This window comes from Equus przewalskii, chromosome 13, assembly GCF_037783145.1.
Source record: "Equus przewalskii isolate Varuska chromosome 13, EquPr2, whole genome shotgun sequence".
NCBI lineage: Eukaryota > Metazoa > Chordata > Mammalia > Perissodactyla > Equidae > Equus > Equus przewalskii.
In genome coordinates, this window is record NC_091843.1 from 39640479 (window position 1) to 39655994 (window position 15516).

At 49.8% G+C, this 15516-nt stretch overlaps 1 protein-coding gene across 7 annotated transcripts in view; it reads left to right on the top strand.

Moving 5' to 3' along the window:
• The first annotated feature begins 1923 nt into the window (after positions 1-1923).
• Positions 1924-15516, top strand: part of MACROH2A1 (macroH2A.1 histone) — a 73430-nt gene continuing 59837 nt past the window's right edge. Inside the window, exons 1-2 of one of the 7 annotated variants that reach the window (XM_070570946.1) lie at positions 1924-2201; positions 12434-12638. In XM_070570946.1, coding sequence (XP_070427047.1) covers positions 12467-12638 — 172 coding nt within the window. In that variant the 5' untranslated portion in view covers positions 1924-2201; positions 12434-12466. Of the gene's footprint in view, positions 2202-2325; positions 2644-12433; positions 12639-15516 lie in introns of those variants that run through there. The other 6 variants (XM_070570949.1, XM_070570948.1, XM_070570945.1 and 3 more) reach the window with 6 other exon arrangements.

Genomic DNA, 15516 nt, shown 5'->3' on the forward strand with positions numbered 1-15516 from the left:
CCAAAGCATCATCATTTCTCCGGTTTCACCTCCTGTAAGTCTCTGCCCTTCATTCGTTCCACTCCATCCTCAGACTCACTATTCCTCTTTTTTTTATTGTGATGTTATTGACGTATAACACTGTGTAAGCTTAAGAGATGCAACATGTTGATTTGATACATTTATATATTGCAGTATGATTACCACCTTAGTGTTACTTAACACCTCTATCATATCACAGTTATCTTTTTTAAAATTTAATTTAATTTCTTATGAGGTAACATTGGTTTATAACACGGTATAAATTTTAGGTGTCCATCATTATATTTTGCCTTCTGTATTGACTACATAGTGCTCCCCACCAAAAGTCTAGTTGTCATCTGTCACCATACAAATGTGCCCCTATACACCTTTAGTGCCCACCAGCAGATGAATGGATAAAGATGTGGTACATATACTATATACACACAATGGAATACTACTCAGCTATAAAGAAAAATGAAGGACAAATATCATTTCCTTTTTGTGGTAAGAACACACTCATTATTTCTTGACAATTTTGGAGACACTTCTGCCTCAAGGCCTTTGCACTTGCTGTTCCTCATACTTAGAACGGTTCTCCCCCAGATATCCACGTGGTTTGCTCCCTCAATTCCTTCACGTCTTTGGTTAAATGTTACCTTCTCAGGGAGGCCTTCTCTAAAATTTGGAACCCCAGCCCATCTCACCTTCCCTATCCCCCTGTCCTGCCTTATTTTTCTCCACAGCATTTACACCATCGGACACACCTCTTTTGTCTATTGTCTGTCTTTCCCTACTTGACTGCAAAGCCCAGGAGATCAGGGATTTTTACCTGTTCTGTTCACGGCTTCATCTTGATCACCCAAATTGGTGCATGGCACAAAGTATAACCTCATTACTTAACTGAAATGAATGCATGAATGGCATGTACTGGGTACTGCTTTGCAAACTTTTAAAGTTTGGTGGGCGTAAAGCAGCATCTTGAGGGGAGGAGGTTACCACTGTTGCTATACGGGCAGCCTGAGGACGGAGGAGTCTTTGATGTCTTGCGTAATCTCCCCCCATCCCCTCCTGCAGCGGTACATTAAGCCTCACATCAACTCTGCCCTATGTGTATTGTTATCTAAATGTGCTCCACAGCTGGGTGGTGAGGTGGCTTCCCCTTTCACACTGGAGAGGAGGGAAGTAGAGGGGAGGTTCCTATTTACGTACCCAGAATGGACCACTAAGGCCTTCGGGCGAGAAACCAATTTAGGAATACGTAGACCGGCTTTGAGGCGGCCCTTCCTCTTTCTGCTTGTCTGCAGTTTTAAAAAATGTGCGTGATGATGAAGAATCACTGTTTATGTTAATAAATCCCCACTTGGGTCCAGTAGGGGACTTTTGCTGAATCCAAGTAGCTAACGGCTTCCATGCGCAAAGCACAGCCAGCCTTCTGAGGGTCACTATGAAGAGCCCCAGGGCAGCCGGATGTGCAGCAGTTGGTCGGGGGGCCATGTGGGATGGGGTTTGTATTTAGAGACAGCGGGAGGTTCTGAGGAACGCGGAGGTTTGCATCGGTTGGGGAAGGGAAAGTGCTTACTGGAAAGAGCAATTGTGCATCCCTCCTTGGATTAAAGGGAAGACCTCTAGGGATCAGGCAGCGAAAGTCCCGTGCTGAGGGCGAGGCACACAGTAGGCGCTTACTAAGTGTCACTGGAGACACAGGCTGGGACACGCGCTGGAGAAGCACCTCTGCCTGGGGCCCGACCCTTTCCAAGGACTTGGCTCAGGTCGCGCCCAGGGCTGGGGGTGGACCCTGCGTCCAGCGTCCGGGCGGGCTGCCAGACGCCCGCGCCTCGGGGAGACACGCCGACCGACGTGCGGGCGGCGGAGCGCGGAGGGCCCCGCGCGCGCGCGCAGCCGCGGGCTGGGGTCAAGGCCGGGGCGCCCCGGTGGCGCGGGAGGGGCGGCCGGACGCGCGGGGACGGGATGGGATGTGACGAGCGGCGCGCGGTGCATTGTGGGAATCCCGGGCCGCGGCGACTGGTTCCAGTTCACTCGGCAGCGGAGCCGGGCGGCGGGGGCGAGCGCGCGGCGCGCGGGCGGGAAGCGAGGAGGCGGGCGGGCGGGCCAGCGAGGAGAGCGGAGAGAAAAGGCGCGAGCGGCCAAGAGGGCACGGGCCGGACACCTTGCTGCTGCCGCTGCCGCCGAGCCGCCCCGTAAGTCCGCGCGGGCCCCTCGCCGCGCGCTCCGTCCCCGCCGCCCGGGGCCGGCCGCCGTGCTCTTCCGGCCGCGGGTGCCTGGGAGCGGCCGGGCCTGGCGCGCACCGGGCGGCGCGCGGCCGGGCTCGAGCTGCGGTGCTCGGTGCGGCCCGCGCCGGGGCCCCGCACACACGGCGCCCTCCCGAGGCCCTGCCCGGCCGCGCAGGATCCCTTTGGTTTTGTTCAAAAAGCAAACCCGGAAGCCAACTTCTCTTAGAACCGTGTCCTGCTGCCCGCTCCTGGGCGCTTTTGTGGGAAGGAGACAGTTCGGGCCCCTCCCCGGCGGCCCTTCCCGGGCGGCCGGGCCGGGCCGGGCCAGAGGCAGGGGGAGGCCTCGCGGCGCTGGCTGGCCAGCCTGGGCCTGGGCTCCCAGGAGCTGCTGAGCCCGGAGTTGCACTTGGTGAGGCGCCCGCCGGCCCGGCACAATACGTGGGGCCCGAGCCCCCGGTGGCAGGCGTGTAGGCGCCCGGCTTGGTATCTGCCGGGAGGGCAGTGGGGGGTTGGGGGTTACTCGCGGGACTGGAGCCAGGCAGGGGCGGGGAGGGGGCTGTCCAGGGCCTGGCTGGAGAAAGGCCACGGGAACCCCCGCTGCTCTCGCTCGCCTCCCGATCGGCCTTTTGTTTGCTTTGTGGTTGGGAGTTTTTTTAAGGTGACTCCGGAAGGCTGTAGGCTCCCTGGGTGGAGGAGGCCAGGAGGGAAGAGACTCGCTGGGGGTGGGGTGGAGTGGGGAGGCCGAGTGTGCAGGATGCTGCAGGCCCTGTCACCTGACAACAGGTGTGCCGGCTGGCGCGCCCTACCTCCGCTCCTGCAGAGGCCACAAATCACTCAAGGATCTTGTCAGTAGATTGCTTGGAAAGTTCTTTTAGACAAGGTGTTACGGAAAATATTGTTAAGTTTGAAAGTGAACGATTTCTGTGCAAACAGCTGAGACAAACCTTGAATTCAACAATTAACAATTACCAGAAAGCCCTTGTAAGATTTTAATGATCCAATAAACAGCATATAAGAATGGACAGTTAGAGGGGCACTCCTGCAAGTAGCTTCTCTTTTTCTTGCACCTTTGTGGTTTGAGGTTTTACCGTTAAAAAGGAGGGAAAGTGCTTTTGTTCCAAGGCGCCCAACTCCAGTGAACCCCCCCGGGGAATTTTGAACAGCTGTAGGTTTGAGTGGGAGACTTCAGTTGTAGGTTAGGGGGAATGCACCTACTGCAGGCCACCGTTAGGGTACTGGTCTGTTCTCAGGAGTTATTAGCTCTGAAATGGACACCTCATGCCCGCACTGGAATTAATACCCCTTGTACACAGCTAACTAAAGTTGGGCCACGGCATCTCAGTCTGGCACAAGACGCTCTCCAATGAGGATAAATATGTTTTAGAACCTTTTTTTTTCCTAAACCTTAAGACTTTAAATTCTTCCGCACTCTAGTTTTAAGAGGAAATTAGGAAATCTCTCCAGTCTCTTATTTTGTTTTAGTCTGTTACCATTGTTAATACTAATCCCTAGATAAAGGCAGTAAGGAGGAGGGAAGGGGTTAAAGTAAGTGAAAATTGTTTAGAATGAGGAAGGGATGGCTCACGTTTGGTTAAACTTTAAGAGTTATCTGGAACACCACACGTGACGCTGTAATACACAACCGCAAGTCACTGGGCTGGTCTGTACCAAATGTGCCAGGATCGGGGAGTGGTGCATCTCAGTCTGCCATTTCTTCTGGCCCTGCAGACAGCAGAACTCAGGGAGAGCCCTCATCCCTTCCCCATGCTGAGGCCGGGAGTACGTGTGTTCTGGGACCTGCCTCTAATACCTGCAGAGCTAATGCTGCCCCAAGTCATTTGAAGGAGACTTAGTTAAACAAACAAAAGCGCAAACTGAAACCCCAAGCTGACAAAACCCAACAAGAATCTATATGTGCTGTTCATCAAGATTGCAGCAGCGTCTCGTTCTCATTTGAGGGTGCCTTTGGATTTGTGTTGAGTTTTTCCCAGCCCCATTCTTGGCACATAGGGTGGGAAGGGGCAGGGGTGAGTGGGGCCCATACTTGTCCTATGGGTCCTCCCCAGGTTCTGTAGGTTTAGGAGGACATTGGGCCCCACCTCAGCTCTTAAGAGTGAGCCCAAGTGGGTCAGCTCTTCGTTCCAGAGTTGTATAGCTTGTTTGCTTGGATCAACCTGCCAAATTGGTGACTTGCAGTCTTTCGATAAATATTTCCTGAGAATCAACTCTGGGTCAGGCACTGGCAACAGAACCATGGTCAAGAAATGCCCAGTCCTTGTCCATGGGAAGCTGACGTGAGAAGGAGAAAACGGGCAAGTGGCCATCGTGAGGTCAGTGTAGGAGGTCAGAGTAGCTCCCATAGTGGCCCCCGGGATAGTATCCCAGCCAGGAGCAAGTCTTTACCTGGTAGGGAAAGGCCAAGTAGGAGTTGGCTGGGCAAAGGAGGGCAGGTGGGGACAAGTGTTTGAGGCCTGGGGAATCACATGTGCTGAGTCTTAGAACAATGAGAATAGAGGTCATAATGGGGGAACTGCCAGAGGCTCAGGATGGCTGCATCCTAGAGGTATCAGGTGAAGCTAGAGGGTCAAACAGGCCAGATCTCAGGGGATCCTGCTCAGAAACACACTGAGGGATTTACACTGCATCCTGAGAGCAGTAAGAGGCCTTTGAAGGCTCTGAGCAGGAGAATGATGTGGTCAGATATTCTTTAGTCTTTTGGGAACACTTCACCTATTCAATGACTATTGAATGGCTTCTAGATGCCAAGCCTGACCAGGCTCCTACCCCTTCTGAGGCTCCCATTTTGCCTTTTCCTTTGATGGTCTTCTGTTGGAGTGATTATGTTAGAGTTTGGTACAACCTTACACAGAGGAGGTGTGAAGGAACGTTTCCTTGTGAAACAGGCAGATGGTGCCTTGCTGTTGACTTATAGTGCTGGTTCCTTTAGTGCAGTTCAGGAAGCACTCCACGGAGTGGGTTTGCAGAGGTGAAATTTTAATCCCGGACCAGCTTCCTGCAAACTGTTTCCTGCTTGTGGTGAATAACACTGGTGTTTGGGTTTTGCTTTTTCCCACCACTGAAAACCTAACACATGAGGAAGATATGTCTGCTGGAACAAAATGTGCGGTTTAGGATTTATTTACTATCTCAATTTATCCTTCTCTCCGTTTGCAAGCCCTTGGTTCGCTGAGGGTGGACTGTAAGTTCCATAATCATCTGGCTCACTTTCTGGTGTAGTGTTTTATGAATGGAGAGAGATGTTTTTCCTGATTGGCTAGAGTATCAGAGCCAGCCTCTGTTCTGAGCCAATCAGAGTGCAGCTAGTGCAGCTCGGAGAGTGATAATTGTGTAGTATATCCACATGCCTCTGGGACATGACAGCAGTGACACCATTAATCATTTGGTATGATCGGAGTAAACAGAAGAGAATGCTGTAAACAGGATTAGTGTCCTATGCTTTAGAATTAAGTGTCTCAGGTTGGCCTTTAGGATTGGAGTTGATGGGAAGGTGACAAATGCATGTGGACACGTGGGTATTTATCCAGCTGCAGGGAGTGGATGGGGCAGCCCTCCCTCGGCAACAGCGACTTGAGCGCTGATAGCTCAGATTCCTCCACCCTTGAGTGCTGGAGACAGGGCTGTCTGACCAGCAGCTCCCTGGCAGCTCTGATCAATATTTCTTTCAGGATCGATATGCACACATTCATTGCTTTGTTAATAAAAAACTTCACACTTGACCATTCCACTGGTATTGTGAGTGTCCTACAGAGGTCAGTCTCTTACAGATGTGAGGAAGGTAAGTATTTTCCTCTGGTCTGAGTTACTGAGCTGACCTTGTGGCAAGCAGAGAAGTTGCTAGAGCTATAGAATTGTCAGGGAGTCAGAGGCCTCTGCATGGCTACCACCTCAGCTATCAGGTCAATTGCAGTGCTCCCTTCTTAGGAATTCCCAAGTCAGCTCCACAAGCTCTCTGAATTTTTAGGGTCTGGGCTCCCACAGTGATTGACCAGATATGTGTACATGAATGGTGCCAGAGAAGGTTCCTGACTGGTGTCTCACTTGCCCTATCTCTGAGTCCTGTGGCCTTTGGAAATGCTGCCCTCATCTTTGTCAGGAGAACTCATCCACTGTAAATGCCAACTAATCAGTCACCAGCCAGCCAGCATCTGAGAGCCCACCAGGTACCAGGCAGGGTGGTGGTTCATGGAGATACAGTGGTGAGCAGAGCCGACTGGTCCATCCCGTCAGGACAGACAAAGAAATACACAGTGATGATGAGTGCCCAGCGTGAGGAAGTTGGCTTTAGAAGGTTCATATAAATTGGATCTAGAGAGGCAGTCAGGTTGGAATTAAGGGCTGGAGCACTTTACATAAGATTGAGAAAAGCAATTGAACATATTAAAGAATGGTGGCAGGCTGGGGGACATTATAAGAAATCTTTAGCTTGGCTCAGGGGCCACAGCAGGAATGTTCACTGAGGAAACGGGGCAATTCAGCCTGGTGGAGCCCTGGTTGCAGTAAATAGGGAGAGATGGGCTGGAGGTCAGTGGGGCCTTGTGTGCAAAGCTAGAGTCTGGGCAAGGGGCTGCTTCAAACTGGACTGTGACTGGGCACCACAAGGCACAGTCACACACAGCAGAAATGCAGAGGAGGGAACTCTTTGATAGATCTTCATCACCAGAGAAGGTGTTGGAACCACTAGGTAGGATTGTCCCAGACAGAGGGCTGGAGAGAGTGTTCCAGACTGAGCAAGTGGCGTGTGCCAAAGGGAGGAGGTAAGAATGAAGGCGGTTTGCAAAGCAGTGAGGAGCCTGTTAGGGTGCCCTGTTGGGGAGGAGAAGAATGATGTGGTAGGTCAGTAGGATGGCCCTTTGCCCTCCTCACCTCTTTTGCCCCTCCTAGTAGTAGAGGGCTTATTGTTTTCATGTGCATTTTTATTCACAGGATCCTCACAGCCGGGCTTCTCATTAGTCCTGTGCTATGAGGACAGATCCCATTGTCCCAGTCACATCTCAGTTGTTGAGGGGGCTGTGGTCAGAGACGTGCTTCTTACTCAAGCCTGGCTCCTCTCTCTGTATAGCCCCTCTCCAACAGTGTGTCTCTGGGTAAGCTTTGGGTTTCTGCAAACAAGGTTCATGTCTATTGTGACTGATTTATAGTTGGAGGAGTTGCAAAGATGAAAACCACACAGATCCCTTCTGGATCAACCACAGAATCTTCATTTCCTGGCCTGATAACAGTCAAAAAGGCAGCCAAGCTAATGTACAATGATGAACAGATGCCAAGGTTGCCTGAAGACCCATCACTGTCTTCAAAGCATGTGGGGCCCTCTACAGGGGAGAGGGCTTCTGGGTTTACTGAATGGGGTGCCCTCCTGGACAATGATTCTAAGAAGGAAGGACACAACTTTGTCAGTTTGACAGGATAGTATGGTAGTTCCCTCTTAGTGGACCCCCAGTGGGTGCCTGAAACTGTGGATAGTACTGAACCCTATATATGCTGTGTTTTTTCCTATACATACGTACCTATGATAAAGTTTAATTTATAAATTAGGCACAGTAAGAGATTAACAACAATAACTTCTCTTTGGCATATCCAAGTTGCCAGCATCACTAGTCTTATGCTTTGGGGCCATTATTAAGTAAACTAAGGGTTGTTTGAACACAAGCGCTGCAATACTGCGGTAGTAGATCTGATAACCCAGGTGGCTACTAAGTGACTAACGGGTGGGTAGCGTATACAGCGTGGATACTGTGGACAAAGGGATGATTCACATTCCAGGCGGGATGGTGCAAGATTTCATCATGCTACTCAGAATGGCACACAATTTGAAACTTATGAATTGTTTATTTCTGGAATTTTAATGTTTTTGGACCATGGTCCACCTCGGGTAACTGAAACCACAGAAAGCAAAGCCATGGATAAGGAGGAACTACTGTATAGCTGTTTCTCCTGTGAGCAATGTCAGTGCCCAGAAGAGAAGCTGATTGTGTAAGAAGCCACTTTTTCTATGATGTAGGACTGTGCATCTCTCCTAAGAGGCTGGATGCAGGGCATGGGTCAAACAGGGCAGCAGGCTTTGGCTGATCACTCAGACCCTGGCTTTAGGGTCAACTTTCAAGTTGGCTTGTCACGTGACAGAGACTGTTTCCTCTTTTCTTCTAAGCAAATGGCTAGAGGACGTTTCTCAACCTGTCTTGTAATTAGGTGTGGCCATGTGACCAAGTTCTAGTCGATGGATCATGGTCAGAAGTGATGTGCCCCACTTCCAGGCCTGGCCCCTGAAAACCTCCATGTGTTATCCTCCATGGCCTTTTCTCCTCTGTGGTAACCCTGGGAACTGTGCATTGAAGGGTGAGAGGAGTCTGGATCCATGAATCATCCTGCGGAGAAGCACCAGCCAATTATGGAAACCCTCTTTGGACTTTTCATGAATGAGAAATAACCTATAGGGGCTTATTTGTTACAGCAGTGAGTGCTACCCTCACCAATACAAATATCCCATATCAGTTCTTCTTCAAGAAGGTAGCCTTTTTTCATCTTATACTCATTGTTGTCATTTTTATTAATGTTACTGAGCCATCACTCAATGCGTGAGTGTCAGGGCCCTTACATACATGCTTTTATTTACATCTCCCACCAACTCTTTGAGGTCCATTCTGTCATCCTTGCCACTTGACAGATGAGAAAATAGGCTCGGGGGGTGAGATCATGTGTCCAAGGACACCTAGGCAGTAAGTGGCAGAGTCGTGACTTGAATCAGGTCAGTCTGACTTTAGAATTCAAGTTATTAACCACAATGTTCAATAGCCACTTCCATCACAGCCACTCTCTCTCCCCACATTGGTACCTTCCTGTAGCTGCCTCTATTTCCATAGACCTCTGAAGAGCTGGCTGGACCTGGCACATTCATGGGTTTATTTGGAGACTGCACAGTACAAGGTGATTTTCCAAATTATGTTTTTAAGATCACCACACATTACTGGATGTCATGAGGCTGCATGGCTTAGTCCGAATTCTTTCATAGTTGTGGCTTAGGGATCTATAGTTAGAAGTGCAGAGAAAACATGGAGAGGGGCAAGGAATAGAGGAGCCTGACTCAAAATGAGATGTGAGGATGTTCTTCTATCAGTAGAGTGGCAGTTGAGGATCCATGATGTTTAAGATCTTTCCTGGGACCTAAGGACCCCAGGAAGGATTTGTCTACAGTACCTCGCATCAAGTAGCTTGCAGTTCATTTGAGCTGGGGAGGCAGGCACACAGATGTGTGCTGGGATGTATGCTATGGGAACACAGAGCAGTGAGCAATTCTAGTCTGTGGTCAGGTCAGAGAAGAGGGGTAGTATGAGCATCAGTTCAGCAGTTTGGAAAGAGGACAGGCAGGAGAACCAGCGTGTGTAACGACATTCTGGACACAGCATTACACGTCAGGAAGTCAGGGGTGGCCTGGGACATCTGAGCCTGGGTAGGGGTGGCAGGAAGCAGTGCTGCGGAAGTCGTTGAAGGATGCTGTTTGTGGCTGGCTCGGTGCTGGGGAACCAGCAAAGTGGGCAACGATCCTCTGGTGTCCATGGAGAGAGACTGATGCTGGGGAGAATAGATGAGAAGTAGAGAGAGCTGAACCGAGGTAGGGAGGGTGAAGGAAGAGGCTTGAGAAGTCATGGGGGTGAGTTCAACTGAGCTTGGCTAATGATTGGGTGTCGTGGAGGTGGGCAGAGAAGTAGGGGCCAGGTTGACTCTTCTTGGTAGCTTGATGCATGATGTTACCACTGATGGCGCTGAGAAACCCAGAGGAGTTCAAGGTGCCCATGGGACTTACAAGTGGTCTCTTGCCACAGTCAGTCAGAACAGAGCTCTGGGGCTCAGCAGCCAGAGCTGCACTGGGTTAGAGACCTTGAAGTCACCAGCATGTTGAGGTAAAGACTCTTGGCTAGAGTTGGAGGGAAAGCACCAGGAGCATCACTTTTAAGGAATAAGCGTGTCTAGGACCCATCAGGTTCCTGCGTGCTAACGGCTCCTCTCTGGGGCAGAAATTCCCACAGTTGCAGCCCAAAAGATACATATCCAGACAGATCCACCCAGAGACAGAGCTGAAGTCTGTGCTCCAGGAAGAGTGCGGCTGAGCTGCATTAATCATCATGGGACTCTCCTGCTGAAAGAAGGGAAACATTCAGATCTAAAAGCTCTTAGTCCAAAGGCATTGGGTTGGTCTGTGAAACACATGTTATTGTGAAGCAAAAGACTGCTTGGAAACCCAGTGACAGCTTTCCCTGCAAACATATGTGCACACACATATACACGTACCATTCCCTGCTCAGAGTGAGCATGGGCACCTGTTTGCAGCTCATTACAGCAAGAAATGGAGCCAACTAATTGTTTCAGAAAAACTCAGAACCAGAGCTTGAGCCATTGCCTGTCAGCATGGCTGCCCCAGAGTGTCCAGGAATTCTGCTCTCTGCTGTTTTGGCCATTTCTCTGTCAGGCAGATGATTTGAGATGATCTTGGGGGTTGCACTGATGTTAGGTGTGGACCATGACATGTCCTGAATATGGGATTGGGCATGAGAGTAACAGACTGTTGGAGCGGGAGGGGCCCACACACCATGGAGCCTGACCTCAGTTTACCAGTAAATGGGAGACCTACCCATTTGGTTCAGAAGTCTGAGCGTGAATGTCCTCTGGGGAAGGCTTGCCTGGTGCCCCAGAACAAGCTGAGGCCTCTTCACAGCCCCTCTCCCACCACCCTGCACTAGCCTTTCATCATTGTCGTTTAAGTCACTGGAGGGTTATTTATTGTCTGTCGTCCCCATCAGCTCCAGAAGAACAGAGACCACGTGTGTCTTGTGTACTGCTGTCTCCATTCCCCACCCTACTTCCTGAAGTGAGTGCGTGAATGACTTGAATGCTTCTAGCAAACATTTGAGACCTCACTGTGTCATGCCACACTAGGAATACAGTCAAGAGCAGCCCTCCGAGAGCTTGCTTGCAGTATGGTGGGAGACATGGAGTACGTGCACATCATTGCTGTGGTATGAAGCACATGGGAGCCCAGAGGATGGAGCAGCCAGATCTTAGCACCTGGGGAAGGGTTGGCAGAGGGCAGAAAGCAAGGTGAGGGATAAAGGAGGTCTTGGCAAAGGGGCACAGCCACCACAGAGGAGGGCATTTGTGGGGAACCACCGTGACTCCCTGTATCTGAGTTTACACCACAAGTGGCACAAGAATGGGTGTACCAGGCCTAGATTTCTAGGGCATTGTGTGACAGGCCAAGGGTCCTAACTTTATGTGGGAGTTGTGGCAGCTAGGGAAAACTTTAAGGCCAGGGCCATGGCGTATTCAGATTTGTGTGTACAAAGATAGCCATGCCTGTGGAGGGCAGGTGGATTAGAGGAGAGTGGGGCCAGAGGTGGGGAGACCTTTACAGGAGATGTTTGTGATTATTTTCTTAGGATAGTGATGACCTGGATCCAGTCACAGTCGGGGTTGAGAGGAGATGACCCCACAGGAGGTGTTGAAGAGGGGGCCTCCTCTGGACTGAGTGGCGTTTTGGACGGGGATTGGGAGAGCAACAGGGAAGGGAAACACTCCTCCCTGTTGTCTAGGGACAGGCCCGTGTAGCAGACTGTAAGTGTTCAGAGGGCCTCCTGTTCCAGCCTGGCTATCCGCTGAACTCCTCTGAGCTGCTTTTGCCTCTCACAGATAAAGGAGCGTAAGATAGAGATGCTCCTTTCATCAAAGAACCTAGGTGTCAGGCGTCGATACGTCTTCATTCTAGGGGCAGGTGACATAGTTTTCTTTTCTTTTATGAAGGCTTCAGCAGATTTATCAGCCTTGGTCTCAAGTGTATGAAAATGCAATTATTAAACAAGCATATAGAACGTAGCCAAGAAATCCCATTTTCTTTTACATCATGTGGCATAAAGGCAAGGCACTTAAAAGCAGTCATTGTCAGAGTAACATTTAAATGGAAGTGGTCGATAAAATTGATGTCATGCTATAAAATGTGAAAAGCTAGGCCATTCTCTTTTCCAGGGCCAAAGCGCTCCAGCGGAGTGCAAAAATGGGCTCAAAGGGCTCAGTGGCTGCAGGCAGTGGCATCTGCTGTCAGGACCTGTTTCTTCCAGGGGCCAGAATGTATGGGGAGAGGGAGGATACACTGTCCCCAGTGATCCTAACGGCTGTGCCTCTTGCCTCCACAGTGTGCTTACTGACTCACCTCCAGGGCCACCGCCATGTCGAGCCGGGGTGGGAAGAAGAAGTCCACCAAAACCTCCCGGTCTGCGAAGGCAGGAGTCATCTTCCCCGTGGGGCGGATGCTGCGGTACATCAAGAAGGGCCACCCCAAGTACAGGATTGGAGTGGGGGCGCCTGTGTACATGGCCGCCGTCCTGGAGTACCTGACGGGTGAGTGGACCTGAGTCACCGCGGACACCCCCACGGACACCACTGGCTCAGACTATGGCAATTCTGACAGCTTTCCAAGGACTTTTAGGGCCTTTTTGGTTTCCTTTACTTTGGAAACTTTTCAAACCTACAGAGAAGTTACAAGAATAGTACAATGAGCATTTTCACCTAGATTCACCAGTTGTTAACATTTTGCTCCATTTGCTGTATCTTCCCCCACCTTGTGTGTGTGTGTGTGTGTGTCTGTGTGCACGTGCATGTGTACATTTATTTTTGTCTATTACATATTATACAGTCCATTTTGAAATTTCCTCCATTGTCCCAATAATGTCCTTTATAATTTTGTTTGGTTTTCTTTCTTGATCCAGGATCCATTTCAGAAGCATACATTGCATTTGGCTGTCAGGGTTCTTTAGCCTTATTTAATCTAAAACAATTCCCCTGGCTTTGTTTTTTCTTTTTTTAATTTTTCATGACGTGCACATTTTTGAAGAGTCCAGGCCAGTTGTTTTGCAGAATGTCCTTCAGTCTAGTTTGGTCTTGTGCTTGGATTCAGGTTACACGTTTTTTGTAGGAGAATTGAATACGTGATGCATCATGTCCGGGGGCACCTGATGTGTGTTTGTCCTGTCTTTGGTGATAGTTTGATCACTGGATTAAGGTTGTGTCTGCAGATTTCTGCACATCCCAAGTCACAATCTTTCACCCAGTGGCTTTAGCATCCCTCGATCTTACCTGACTTTGTTATTACTACAGTGGTTATAAAATAGTGATTTTTCCATTTCTGTCATTCTTCTACATTTGTTAGTTGGCATTCTTCTGTAAAGAAGAGCTTTCCTTCTGATTTTCCCTTTTTATTTTTGGTACTATCAATGTTGGTTCACAGATTTCTTAATTTAGTGGGTTATGCATTATCATGGCATTACTCATTATAATGCTTAAATTCTCTCAAGTTTGACCTTTAAGCTGGTCCTTATGACCTTTTGCCATGTCTCCATCAATTTCTGTGCATTTCCTTGCTTTCTGACGTAGTGAGATAGTCTAATCTCACCCTGAATTTTCCCTGCTCCAGGCTTGCAATCAGGCATCTCTCTGGGAGGTCCTTGGTCCTTTGCACAGATATAATCTGATTGATCTTATTGGTGGCTCCACAGCAATTGTGGGAGGCCAGCTGGGTGGGGATGCCACCCCCATTTTTATTGATGAGAAAACCAGCCTCAAAGCATAAAAGGATTTGCCTGGGGTCACATATAACCAGTAGGGACTTGAGAAGGGACCTACATCCTGCTGTCCCGTTGTAATGCTTTTACCACTTGCTGCTCCATATACGAGCAGGGTAGGTGGCAGGATGGGTACCCTTGATTCATGCAGCCACCTCTCCTAGAGCCAGAAAGGGGAGACTCTGCAAGACAGGGTACCTCTTCACAGTGATAGAATCAGGCAGCAGAAGAGCTGGGTCACTTCTTGTTCTCCCAAGTCTCTCAGTAAGGCAGGACCAAGGGTTCCCCATAAAGAACACAGTCAGGAGGGGTATAAAGTTTTTGTGTTCTGTCAAAAGCATCTAGGCACAAAAAGTAATTGATATGTTAGAATTGCAAGACTTTTGTCCATATACTGGGGCTTTTGACCCTCTGCTTGTTAGAGACTCTTATAGATGGCACGCCTGGTAGCGTGAGCTAGGCATGATTCTTCTCACTTCATAGATGAGGAAACTGAGGCTCAGAATTTATGTGACACACCCAGCAAAGCCATGTATAGCATTGGCAGTCAGCCAGGGAAACCAGGGAAGAAGTCACTAGATAGGAATCAGAGGACATTTTCTAGGTCTGGCCTGGCAGTTTACATGCTGTGTGATCTAGAGTGAGTCATTTAACCTCCCTGGATCCTAATTTACTTACAACTAAAATGGAGACAACAGTTCCTGCTCCACCAACTCCAGGCTGCTGTGAGAGCCAAAGGGGCTTTCTTTGAGCATAATGGGAAAGCTGACATGATGTGCAAACTCAGGCAGTCCATGTTTCTTGGTTCCCAGATGCCATGATGCCCCTGTCATTGGGGTGTCCACAGACAGTCATTAGGTCAAGTACACTATCAATATCACTTCTTCCATCAAGCTTCCTCTTTTCAGTTTACAGGGTATGGGGTAGGAGTACCATTGCTCTATCGTGTCTGAGGCAGCTGCTCTCTGTGCCACGTGGAACATCTATATGTTTTTCTTGTCTGTGCCTGGCTGGCTCTGAAACTGAGCACAGTGCTCATGAGGTCGAGGTCAGCGGCCTGTTCTCATGGGAGCCAGAGACCTTGACTCTCTTTGCACCCACACCCATCATGCCTGTCCCCGGGTGTCATGGTGTGTGTGGCAGTGGTCACAAAGGGTGTGGGAATGATCAGGGCAGCCCATCACTAGAGCTGGAAAAGTAGCTCAAGGCAAGTCCTTACTCTGGCGTTGGCCACATTGACCCCTGTATATTAAAGAATAATATCTATTTTTAAGTTTTAACAAGTCCTTCCAGCAGAGCTATAGTTAGCTGAAACTGAGCCATTTCCTCTGGCCACATGCAGCGCTGAGTCTTCGGCATGACCATTGCCCAGTGCCTGCCCCCAGCATGGTGCCTGGCCTGCATGATGGGCACCTCGGGCGACCTTCTGAGCCATTGGTGCTATACTCAGTCACTGCTGTGGTCATTTGTGTCCTGTTGCCTGATGGGATAGGAGCTGAGCTCTGAAGCATGTCCAGTGAAAACACTGTTCTGTTCCACTCCTCAGAGCAGTGCCACATATCCACACCGACTGCCCTCGGAGGGGGACCTGCCCCAAGCCCCTTGGGCTGGGATGTGGGAGCATGTGGATGTTTGAAGACCTAGGCATCTGCCCACTC